The 12,673-nt window shown below is 37.6% G+C and overlaps 2 protein-coding genes across 2 annotated transcripts; one reads left to right on the top strand and one right to left on the bottom strand.

The window, feature by feature from the left end:
• The first annotated feature begins 3,593 nt into the window (after window positions 1–3,593).
• Window positions 3,594–4,583, top strand: LOC114429079 (trace amine-associated receptor 1-like). Its single transcript, XM_028397929.1, has one exon. It carries the CDS (start codon window positions 3,594–3,596, stop codon window positions 4,581–4,583), a length of 990 nt encoding a protein of 329 aa, XP_028253730.1.
• Window positions 4,584–8,699: 4,116 nt separating this feature from the next.
• LOC114428983 (trace amine-associated receptor 1-like) lies at window positions 8,700–9,689 on the bottom strand. Its single transcript, XM_028397800.1, has one exon. The coding sequence runs from the start codon at window positions 9,687–9,689 to the stop codon at window positions 8,700–8,702; it is 990 nt and encodes a 329-aa protein (XP_028253601.1).
• Window positions 9,690–12,673: the final 2,984 nt, after the last annotated feature.

Here is a 12,673-nt window from a genome sequence, read left to right on the forward strand (position 1 = left end):
CCTACCTCTACCAAACTAACTACCTAACATGTCACTTCAGACTGTCAAATGAAACTAGAAAAGTTGAAAATGTGTCAACTTGATATGCAAAATGTCTCCAGCAGGTTCATGTTTATGTCTGCATAGTGGTTCATTACCACCATTTCTACATTTAATGCAGCCCTTTTAGTATGATATGCAAGATTAAATTTAGGTATTTTTGCAAAACTGTCTCTATTATTAAGATCTGTACTGCAGAATACGGATCAGATTCAATGTTTCACTGAGCACCCGAACCCCTTCTTATGATTGATTTACTTAGGTGGCTGTCATTATCAAACTCAATGTTCAATCTATTTATTTCTTCTTTCTTCTACAGCTGCTTCAGATCAGCTTTCCTAGAAAAATATTTCAAGGTGATTTTGCAAACTTTAAACTGCACTGACTACTGTTTAAACAGTGATGGAGGAAATACACATTTTCATTAAGTAAAAATGATGAAAAAGTTCAAAAATGAGTCCAAAGTGATGCTTCCACCTTCCTTTTTTCATTCGGCACAGACAGATAGAAAGACAGATTATATGTAAATCAACCAGACATTACAGAAACTCTGTATTTGGCAGCTGCAGGATAGAGTTCCGTTAAACATCACATTATTTCATTGCTTCCTCTTGATTACACACAAGTCAGTGAAGACTTCCTAGTTGTGCTGATGAGTGCAGAACTTATAGTTTGTCACAGAATCTTTTAGGTGCAAATGGGGATTTTCTTAAAAAATAGATTCAAAAATCTTAATATTGAAAAACAAATAAGTATAGATAATGTGTTTGGTTCGTAGAATAGGGGCAAATAATACAATTCTGATTCATGATTAATGTCATTTGCCATAAAAGGACAGATATAACAATAACAAGGAACATTCTGTCAGCATTGTGTTTCTGTGATTCTTTCTGTGTGTCAACAGTGACACAGACATCAAAGCCAACATTTTCATGTCTTAATAGAGCACTGTGATTATCAGCATAATGTATATATTCTGAGATAATTATGATAGTATGTTCTTATAAGGTGATAAATAACCCCTTGACTTCCATATCTGACTGTTAAAGTGTTGCATTCTGCATTATTTCCTTGTTAGAATCCATCAGTTGTACTGTGAGCCAAGTTCCTTGATGACTTTTTCATCACTTCAGAACTGAAGAAGCCGCCTGGAGCAGCAGCAAAATGTCTTAAAGCAACTGGAACACGTCCAGCTGCTTTGCTTTCTAACTCTTTGATTATGCTGGATAATTAAATGAAGGCATGTAACACTTTTGTTTGTCAAAAGTGTCAAAAGCTTGAATCAGTGTGAATTGTTAGTGATTAGAGATACTGATCACTGAGGCTTTTATCTTATCTTATCCTATGAACATAATCTACATATTTACAGATCTACAAGTGAGTATCATAGCTATATTATAAATGCTACCTGGCTCCTAAAGTTGAGCAGGTTCATCAGAAAGTTACTTTTCTGTTTGTGTTTGTTGTCCAGTTGTCATGATGTAACTGAAAGCAATCCTTACAGTCTAAACCATTTCACACCTTTTGGTTTGTTTTCAGTAAATAAACAGGACGAGTTCCCTGGATTTCTTTGTTAATTGGACTCGGTGGGTGTATTATGTTGTTATTCCCACAACTATGTGTTCATAAGTTTGTTTTGTTACTGTATTTGTTATTGATGGAAACAATTAAGGCCCCAAAGTTGAAGAGATGTGATGATCCAGGTGAGTGTTTGTTTGGTGACAAAGCCAGCATAGGGACTCCCTACCACACCATGCATTCACACCTCTAATTGATGTTGTCTATCCTGAGACATAATTATCAAGACAAGTGAGCTGCCAGGTAAACACACACTAAAGATTTTAAACTTTTCAAACTATTCTGTATATTAAAAGATAAACAAAACAAGCAGAAAATGCAGGACAGGAATGGGATCAAATGTCACTGTAGGAACTAGGACCAGGAAGTTGTTCCTGGAAAAGCTGCTGCTTTAAGCTAAACGCTAACACACTGTACCCATACTAATCCAGGCTGATGTTAAACATGTATAATGTTTAACATTTACTTATTTGACTTCACAAACATCTAATAAGAATCAACTTAAGTCATTAGATTATAACATCACAACTTGGGGGAAAAGGGCTGTTTTCTACACAACACTGTAGAACTGAGCTTGGCTGGATCTTAACTATGACATAGTTTAGCCCTGACATGCATATCTTCAAAAAGCTCAGTATTTAGGCCCTCTATCGAACATGTCATTATGTCAGTACTATTCATCATGTGTGGTATTACTAATCATCCATCCATCCAACATGACAGCATTCCTACCTCTACCCAACTAACCACCTAACATGTCATTTCAGACTGACTAGAAAATGTATCAACTTGATATGCAAAATGTCTCCAGCAGGTTCATGTTTCTGTCTGCATAGTGGTTCAGTACTACTGTTTCTACATTTAATTCAGCCCTTTTAGTATGATATGCAAGATTAAATTAAGATATTTCCACAAAATACCACATTCTAAAGACATGCTCTAAATTGCTTGTAGATGTGAGTGTGAATGGTTGTCTGCTGTGAACTCTTGATTGGTGACCTGTCCAGGGTTTACCCAAAGCCAGCTGGGATAGGCTCCAGCCCCCTGCAACCCTCCACTGCAGGACAAAGCGAGTTAATAAAAAATGGATGGATGGTATGGGTAAATTCCTTACCACAGATGCCTGTGTGATGCTATAAATTCTAAATAAATCTTTAGTTCCATGCTCCAAATGTGAACACAGGCATGTGTGCAAGATTGTATTTTTTCAATGTTCCTAAGCATTTAGTTGTCTTTACAATTATGTGTGTGCAGATGTGAGTTTCAGGAGACCTCACATGACCTCAGGGGTTGTTCAGGTTTTCTAGTGGCCTCCTAGCTGATGTCTACGCAGGGCCTAGTGTTCACCTTTTGATGATTACAGTCATTTTAAGTGTCGTATGTGTTTAGGGATGCATTAAGCAGAACCTGTCTGTATTCAACAGACAGTGCTGGGAAGGATACTTTTAAAAAGTATTGAGTTACAGAATGCAGATTACTTGTCCTAAAATGTAATCTGTAATTCATGATTCAAGCAATCATAAGCGTGCAATGTGACACCTTCACTCTTCATCCTCATCCTCAGACTCTGAACCCCATCAGCTTGGCTGCACTGTCCTCTCTGTCACTCCAATGACTATTCACCGTCATACACATGCACATAACCAGACAATGAGACAAGAGATCAGGAGAAAGTCGGAAATCTGCTGTAAACAAGATCGATGTTACAACGAAGACATTTGATTGGTCATGGTCTCCTGTCACTGGTTGCGTAACAATATGGTAATTAGATGGAGTCTGATAAGTATTAAGGTTCTGCACAGTGATACATGTGACAGCCTTTAACACAGAGGTACTGGATGATAACTGACCCTGGTAAGCTATGCACAGTATGTGTTATGATTTGTCTCTGTATAAGATAAGATAAGATAAGATAAGATAAGTATTTCTGTATTGATAATAATATGAACTGTATTGAATTGTAGGTGACTGAAGACATGAAAACAGAAGTTAGTATCAACTGGACTGATGTAGTGACTGACACATATCAATGCTCTGAGATTGTTGGCTTCAACAGCCTGTCTCCAAACAACCATTTGAGTATATGTAGATTGTTATATGTTCTCCTAAGTTTATTAGCTGTTATAACCACATGTGGAAACCTGCTTGTAATAATCTCCATTATTTACTTCAAACAGCTGCACACTCCTACTAACTCTCTCATCCTCTCTCTGGCTGTGGCTGACCTGATGGTTGGGATTATTCTCTTTCCTCTCAGCATGGCGTTCTCTCTCAAATCATGTGCAAATTTTGAGGGTTTATTCTGCAAAGTACGAGGTAGCTTTGATGTTTCACTGTGCACATGTTCTATTCTGAACCTGGTTTGTATTTCTATTGACAGATACTGTGCAGTGTGTCAGCCTCTGACATACAGAGCTAAGATGAATCACCCGGTTGTTGTGATCATGATCATGATATGCTGGGTGGTTTCTGTTCTGACTGGGATTGGGGTTATAATTTCTGGGTTAAACAATAAAAACTGTGGGGACAGGTGTTTAATAGAAGTCATCGTGTCTAACACTGTGACGCCTATATTAACCTTTTACCTCCCAGTGATCATAATGCTGTGTATCTACTTAAAGATTTTTCTTGTTGCACAGAGACAGACGCGCAGCATCCACAACACAACAAAGTGTGGAGCAGCTGTCAGTAAGATGGAGAGGAAGGCCACCAAAACTCTGGCTATAGTTCTGGGAGTGTTTCTTTTCTGCTGGTCTCCTTTCTTTCTTTGCATCACCTTTCTGCCTCTTGCTGGTGATTCAGCGCCCCTTTCTGTGATTGAATCCATCAGGTGGCTCTCATTATCAAACTCAATGTTGAATCCATTTATTTATGCTTTCTTCTACAGCTGGTTCAGATCAGCTTTCAGAATGATCATTTCTGGGAAAATGTTTAAAGGTAATTTTACTAACTGTAAACTGCACTGATTGCTGTTTGAAAAGTAATGAAGGAAATATAATTGTATGTACGTATATGTGTTGTGAAAACAGGTATTTACATGATTAAATATCTGCGATAGAACAAAATGTCCCATGTGTTGTTGTTTTTGTACTCATTCATTGTAAAAGCTTGATTGTACTGCTGATTTTTGTCATGGTTAATTGTTGGTGTGTAGAATATTTTACGTAAAGAGAAACTCCAAAATGGTGCCTACACAATGCCTGTGGCTGGACAGACAGGAGGCAGAAGTGAACTGTGTAAACATCAAAATAAACGATGTGAAGCGTCATGCAATAAGAACAGAACTTACATGTAGGTAAAGAATGGAAACCATGATTTAACTAACTTTAACTAACAATAAACAGCTGGACATTACACAAGCTCGGTATTTGGGGGCTGCAGGATAGAGTTCAGGCATCCCGATTATTTTGTCACTGCCTCCTCTCAGTCACATGTGAGTCTGTAAAGACTTCTTGTGTTGATGAGTACAGATCGTGCATCATGGGAGTCGGAGTCTGTTGCTGAACGAGCTCCTGTAGCTGGTCAGCACAGTGTGGAGTGGGTGAGAGGGACAGTATAGTTTTTATTTTGGACAACATCCTCCTCTCTGACACCTCTGTCAAAGAGTCCATGTTGTGGGAGAGGAACTGGACTCACTGACAGAGGTGTGTCAGAGGAGGACACACTGTGCTGACCAGCTACAGGAGCTCGTTCAGCAACAGACTCTGACTCCCACGATGCACCACTGAGAGACACAGGAAGTCATTCCTGCCTGTCTCAATCAAACTACTGAACTCTGAACTGTAACAATTCACTCAGACACTGTACATTCATACTGGTACATTCATGTCATGCTCTTTACTATGTAAAGGTTTTTATACAGTAGTAAATATGTTCTTCTTGACATAAAACTCAGCAATGTAAATGCTATCTAGGTATTTAGATATTTATTCTATATTTCAATTTATCTTTGATTCTATTTGTCTGTAACAAACAAATGGGGATAAATAAAGTAATTCTGATTCTGAGAAGGTTTTGTTTGTGACATTATGGTTACAAAATGTCATTATTGATTATTCAACAAGTGCATAGATAATGTGTTAAGTTCAAAGAATGCATGGGCAACTAAAAAAATTCTGATCCATGACAAAAAATGTGCATTAGGAAGACAGATGTAACAGTAAACATGACTGTGCTTTCTATGGCTTAATATGTAGGCTAAGAAACATTGTTTTGATGACTCAGCAAACATAAAAAAGGTACTACAGTTTTTCTTTTAAGTGATTAATTCCAACATTGACTTGAGGTATAGGAGCGCATGTCCAAAAGATAAGTTCATTAAGTTGGCATGCAGATGAAGCTCCCTGCTTTCACGACTGCCTGTCTGCATTTAGCCCCACCTTTTTTAATTAGATTAAATGAAGGTTAAATCTACTGACATTAGTCAAAATGTCAATGGTAAGCAGCCCTTAAACTTAAGCTTCAAAATAAGACTGGGTGATGTAATGAATTAGGGTCACACTAGAAGAAATACTGGAAAAAAGAAGACAGTGAAGATCCAGTGTGACATAACTGACAATCCCAGAGACAAACACAAAGGCTTCATACTTTGTCTTTACATAATCCCCAGTATGGCCCCTCACTTCATAGTCCTGATGGTGCACAACTGATTCCTTACAGAAAAGCGTCTACGGCCTTCTATAGTGGAATAGTTTATATATATAGCTATAGGACAGAATAAAGTATAGAAGAGAGCACTACACATGTTTTACAGTAGTATAGAGCTGCCATTCACACCTGTGCCAGAAATTAGTTTGTGGATATCTTATTTAGTTTCCAAAGATATTACTCAATAAACCTGGTCTTTGCAACGCTTTAAAATCAACCAATCAGATATATTGTTTTTAATTTTTTCTTTCATTTCTTTAGTTTTAATTTTTTTTTCCAAACTCCAGAGCAGAATCAGCCTCACAGCCAACACAGTCCTTGTCTCTCCCTCGGGATGATGTGATGTCATGCAATGCCTTTACTACAATGCTGGAATTTATAATTTAGGAGATTACATGTAGCACTTTATCAGAAACAGCAGAAACCCCCCAGCACATCAGGATCATGATCACAACAACACAGTGATTGATCTTAGCTCTGTATGTCAGAGGCTGACACACTGCATAGTATCTGTCAACAGAAATACAAACTAGGTTCAGAATAGAACATGTGCACAGTGAAACATCAAAGCTGCCTCGTACTTTGCAGAATAATCCCTCAAAATTTGCACATGATTTGAGAGAGAACGCCATGCTGAAAGGAAAGACAATAATCCCAACCATCAGGTCAGCCACAGCCAGAGAGAGGATGAGAGAGTTAGTAGGAGTGTGCAGCTGTTTGAAGTAAATAATGGAGATTATTACAAGCAGGTTTCCACATGTGGTGATAACAGCTAATAAACCAAAGAAAACATATATTAATCCACATATAGTGGAATGGCTGTTTGCCGGTATATTATTAAAGTTAACAATCTCAGAGCAGTGATATGTGTCAGTCACTACATCAGTCCAGTTGATACTAACTTCTGTTTTCATGTCTTCAGTCACCTACAATTCAATACAGTTCATATTATTATTAATACAGAAATACAGAGACAAATCATAACACATACTGTACATAGTTTACCAGGGTCAGTTATCATCCAGTGCCTCTGTGTTAAACGCTGTCTGTGCATGAATGCTGGCTGTCACATGTATCACTGTGCAGAACCTTAATACAACCGCAATCTAATTACCAAGGGACAGGAGACCATGACAATTAAACTGACCAATCAAACACTATATACATAGTGTTGCCATTTAATGTTTCTGCAAACCAGATACATGCATTCCCAACATTCCTAAGCCTAAAATACATGTCAACATTTCCATATCACTTCTTTTTGTAAAATGGGCGTTAATTTAATTCATTCTAATTATATTACATGTCATATTTCTATATAATTAGTGCTGTGGCTACGTTGAGAAAAACAACAACACAACAAAGTGTGGAGCAGCTGTCAGTAAGATGGAGAGGAAGGCCACCAAAACTCTCTATATGACTATTCTCTGTCTTGATCTAGCATATATTACTCAATAAACCTGGTCTTTGCAACGCTTTAAAATCAACCAATCAGATATATTGTTTTTAATTTTTTCTTTCATTTCTTTAGTTTTAATTTTTTTTTCCAAACTCCAGAGCAGAATCAGCCTCACAGCCAACACCGTCCTTGTCTCTCCCTCGGGATGATGTGATGTCATGCAATGCCTTTACTACAATGCTGGAATTTATAACTTAGGAGATTACATGCAGCACTTTATTTCTTGACGAGTCAACAATAATATTAAGTAGGCTAAATACTAAACTATTGGCAGTTATTTAAACAGTTAGCTTAGCAGGCACGTTCCTTGTTATTGTTATTATGTCTGTCTTGTCAAAGCCATAGCCTAGCATTATGTCATGATTCAGTCTTAATATTTGTTCCTACATTCTGTGAACCTCATACAAATTCTTTACTTATTAATTACCCAATAATGTATTTTTTTGACATGTTATATTTTTATTCCATGGTTTTTCTCATCAAAGATCATTTGTGCTTCTTGTCCATACAACATTTTTCTTTATTGGATATATTTGATACCTTAAGTACAAGCTTAAGGTCTCCTTACAGACAAGATCACAGTATTTACATTTATAGTAGTCAGTGCAGTTTACAGTTAGTAAAATCACCTTGAAATATTTTCCTAGAAATAATCATTCTGAAAGCGGATCTGAACCAGCTGTAGAAGAAAGCATAAATAAATGGATTGAACATTGAATTTGAAAACAGAGAGAGTTAGTAGGAGTGTGCAGCTGTTTGAAGTAAATAATGGTTTAATGTTATTAAAGTTAACAATCTCAGAGCATTGATATGTGTCAGTCACTACATCAGTCCAGTTGATACTAACTTCTGTTTTCATGTCTTCAGTCACCTACACTTCAATACAGTTCATATTATTATTATGCTCCACAGCACACTTGCGTACATATAATTATTTTTACACATGGAAAAATGTATTTCCTCCATCACTTTTCAATCAGTGCAGTTTACAGTGAGTAAAATCACCTTGAAATATTTTCCAAGACATGATCATTCTGAAAGCTGATCTGAACCAGCTGTAGAAGAAAGCATAAATAAATGGATTGAACATTGAGTTTGATAATGAGAGCCACCTGATTGATTCAATCACAGGAATGGGTGCTAAATCATCAGCAAGAGGTAAAAACGAGATGCAAAGAAAGAAAGGAGACCAGCATAAAAGAAACACTCCCAGAACTATAGCCAGAGTTTTGGTGGCCTTCCTCTCCATCTTACTGACAGCTGCTCCACACTTTGTTGTGTTGTGGATGCTGCGCGCCTGTCTCTGTGCAACAAGGAAAATCTTTAAGTAGATACACAGCATTATGATCACTGGGAGGTAAAAGGATAATATAGGTGCCACAGTGTTAGACATGATGACTTCTATTAAACACCTGTCCCCACAGTTTTTATTGTTTAACCCAGAAATTATAACCGCAATCCCAGTCAGAGCAGAAACCCCCCAGCATATCATGATCATGGTCACAACAACACAGTGATTGATCTTAGCTCTGTATGTCAGAGGCTGACACACTGCATAGTATCTGTCAATAGAAATACAAACTAGGTTCAGAATAGAACATGTGCACAGTGAAACATCAAAGCTGCCTCGTACTTTGCAGAATAATCCCTCAAAATTTGCACATGATTTGAGAGAGAACGCCATGCTGAGAGGAAAGAGAATAATCCCAACCATCAGGTCAGCCACAGCCAGAGAGAGGATGAGAGAGTTAGTAGGAGTGTGCAGCTGTTTGAAGTAAATAATGGAGATTATTACAAGCAGGTTTCCACATGTGGTAATAACAGCTAATAAACCAAAGAAAACATATATTAATCCACATATAGTGGATTGGCTGTTTGCTGGTATATTATTAAAGTTAACAATCTCAGAGCAGTGATATGTGTCAGTCACTACATCAGTCCAGTTGATACTAACTTCTGTTTTCATGTCTTCAGTCACCTACAATTCAATACAGTTCATATTATTATTAATACAGAAATACAGAGACAAACCATAATACATACTGTACATAGTTTACCAGGGTCAGTTATCATCCAGTGCCTCTGTGTTAAACGCTGTCTGTGCATGAATGCTGGCTGTCACATGTATCACTGTGCAGAACCTTAATACAACCGCAATCTAATTACCAAGGGACAGGAGACCATGACAATTAAACTGACCAATCAAACACTATATACATAGTGTTGCCATTTAATGTTTCTGCAAACCAGATACATGCATTCCCAACATTCCTAAGCCTAAAATACATGTCAACATTTCCATATCACTTCTTTTTGTAACATGGGCGTTAATTTAATTCATTCTAATTATATTACATGTCATATTTCTATATAATTAGTGCTGTGGCTACGTTGAGAAAAACAACAACACAACAAAGTGTGGAGCAGCTGTCAGTAAGATGGAGAGGAAGGCCACCAAAACACTCTATATGACTATTCTCTGTCTTGATCTAGCACCCATTCCTGTGATTCAAACAATTCAGTGGCTCTCATTATTAGACTTAATGCTGAATCCATTTATTTATGCTTTCTTCTACAGCTGGTTCAGATCAGCTTTCAGAATTTTTTTCTGGAAAAATATTTCAAGGTAATAATCTAACTGTAAACTGCACTACTGACTACTGTTTGAAAAGTGATGGAGGAAATACATTTTCCATGTGTAAAAATAATTATTTGTATGCAACTGTGTTGTGGAGCATGTGTTTAAATTACTAAATATCTGCAATAGAACAAATGTCCCTGTGTTGTTTTTTTGTCATGACCCTGTGTTTCTTTTGGTTTTGTTTTCCTTGTTTTGGGTTTTTTGTTAATCCTGTGTTCAGTTACCATATTTTCTCGACCATAGGGTGCACCGCATTATAAGGTGCAGTCTCAATTACGGGGTCTACTTCTGTACTCAACACATACATAAGGCGCTCTGTATTATAAGGCGCATGCTACGCTAAAACATACATTCTACCAAAGGTAACGGGAGCAAAACTGTGAGTTAAGTCGAACTTTATTACAACAATGTACAATAAACAGTAAACACCTGTGCGAGTTCAAACATGCAGCTTCCCTCTCATCACTGTCAGAGTCACTGTCACTGTCGTTGTCGGCTGGCTGTTCAGAAATTATGCCGGTTTTTCGCAAAAGCTCGCACAACAGTCATTGCAGAAACATTAGTCCACGCATCCACAATCCATTCGCATATGGTGGCATAACTTGCCCAACGCTGCCTCCCAGTAAGTAATTTAGTAGTAAAGAATTTCATAAAATTCTGAATTATGACAGAAAGCTATTTGCATTAGGAAGATAGATATAACAGCAAACATGCCTGTATGCTAAGCTAATTGTTTAAGTGCTTTCTATGGCTTAATATGTAGGCTTAGAAACATTGTTTTGATGACTCGGCAAACAAAAAAGTGATTGATTAAGTGATTAATTCCAACATGACTTGAGGTATAGGAGTGCATGTCCAAAAGATACGTTAATTAAGTTCATCTTATGAAATGTTAATGGAGGTGTTTGGTTGGTAACTTAGAATGAGGCAAGGACCACAGGACAGTATTTATTCAGGTGTGGCCACTTTGAATTAAGATTAAGATTAAGAAACCTTTTTTAGTCCCACAATGGGGAAATTGCATGATGAATGGCATGCAGATGATGTCTCTCAGCACAAGCTCCCTGCTTTCACGACTGCCTGTCTGCTTTTAGCCACACTTCATTCAATTAGATTAAATGAAGGTTAAATCTACTGACATAAGTCAAAATGTCAATGTTAAGAGGCCCTTAAACTTAAGCTTCAAAATAAGACTGGGTAATGTAGTGGAAGGTCTATTCAAAGACCATAGTAGAGACATTATTGTGTCACCAAAAGAGGAGAAGGATGGGCCCTGCCTATTTTTTATGATGCGCTGTGATTTGTAAAAAGATGCTGAGTCGGTCTTCATCTTGATATTTTATATATATATGATATAATTAGGGTCACATACTGGAAGAAATACTGGAAAAAAGCAGACAGTGAAGATCCAGTGTGACTAACAGACAAACACAAAGGCTTCATGATGCTGCAGTCTTGCGATAACTTGGTGGATATGCCACATGTTGCATTTGCACTTGTGGGGTGATGCAAAAGCAAATTGTGCTGGCGTTTGAAAACTCTCTGGGCAAGTAGTATGGACAGAGACTTACAGCCCAAAGCTTGATGTCAGTTCTGCATGTTGTCATATTAATGGTGGCATACCCAGGATTACACCTTTGCATCTCTGTCTGCTCTAATTGTAGTGAAGCCAGGGAGATGCATGTTAGCATCTGGGATGCTAGTAGTTAGACCCATCTCTGAAACACAGCACTTTCTGTATATCCTCATGTTATTCACCAGTGCAGCTGTCACCTTTGCTTCCCAATGAACATAGAACAGAGGGCTTGAATCACGGCTTCTCTAGGCCTTGCCTTTACATAATTCCCAGTATGGCCCTTCACTTTTTAGGGTAGGTGGGGGACAAGGCCAGCACTGGCCATAGTCCTGAGTGCAAACAACTGATTCCTCATGGAGAAGCGCCTACGGCCTTCTGTTGTGGAATATTTTATACACCACCGTTCAAAAGTTTGGGGTCACTTGGAAATGTCTTTTTTTTTTTATTAATTTTGCTTGTTTTTTCAATGAAGATAACATTAAAGTAATCAGACATACAGTCTAGACATTATTAATGTGGTAAATAACTCCTGTGAAATTATGTTAGCACAGCTAAAATGTTATGCTGATCAGAGAAGCTATAGAACTGGTGACACCAAACCTTACAACAATAGTGTCGCTTTGGGACAGAATAGAGTAAACAAGAGAGCACTACACAAGTTTTAGTATAAGAGCTGCAATTCACGCCTGTGCCAGAAATTAGTTTGTGGATATCTTAATTACTTTCCAAGATA

The sequence above is a fragment of the Parambassis ranga genome, chromosome 24 (genome assembly GCF_900634625.1).
Source record: "Parambassis ranga chromosome 24, fParRan2.1, whole genome shotgun sequence".
Classification (NCBI taxonomy): domain Eukaryota; kingdom Metazoa; phylum Chordata; class Actinopteri; family Ambassidae; genus Parambassis; species Parambassis ranga.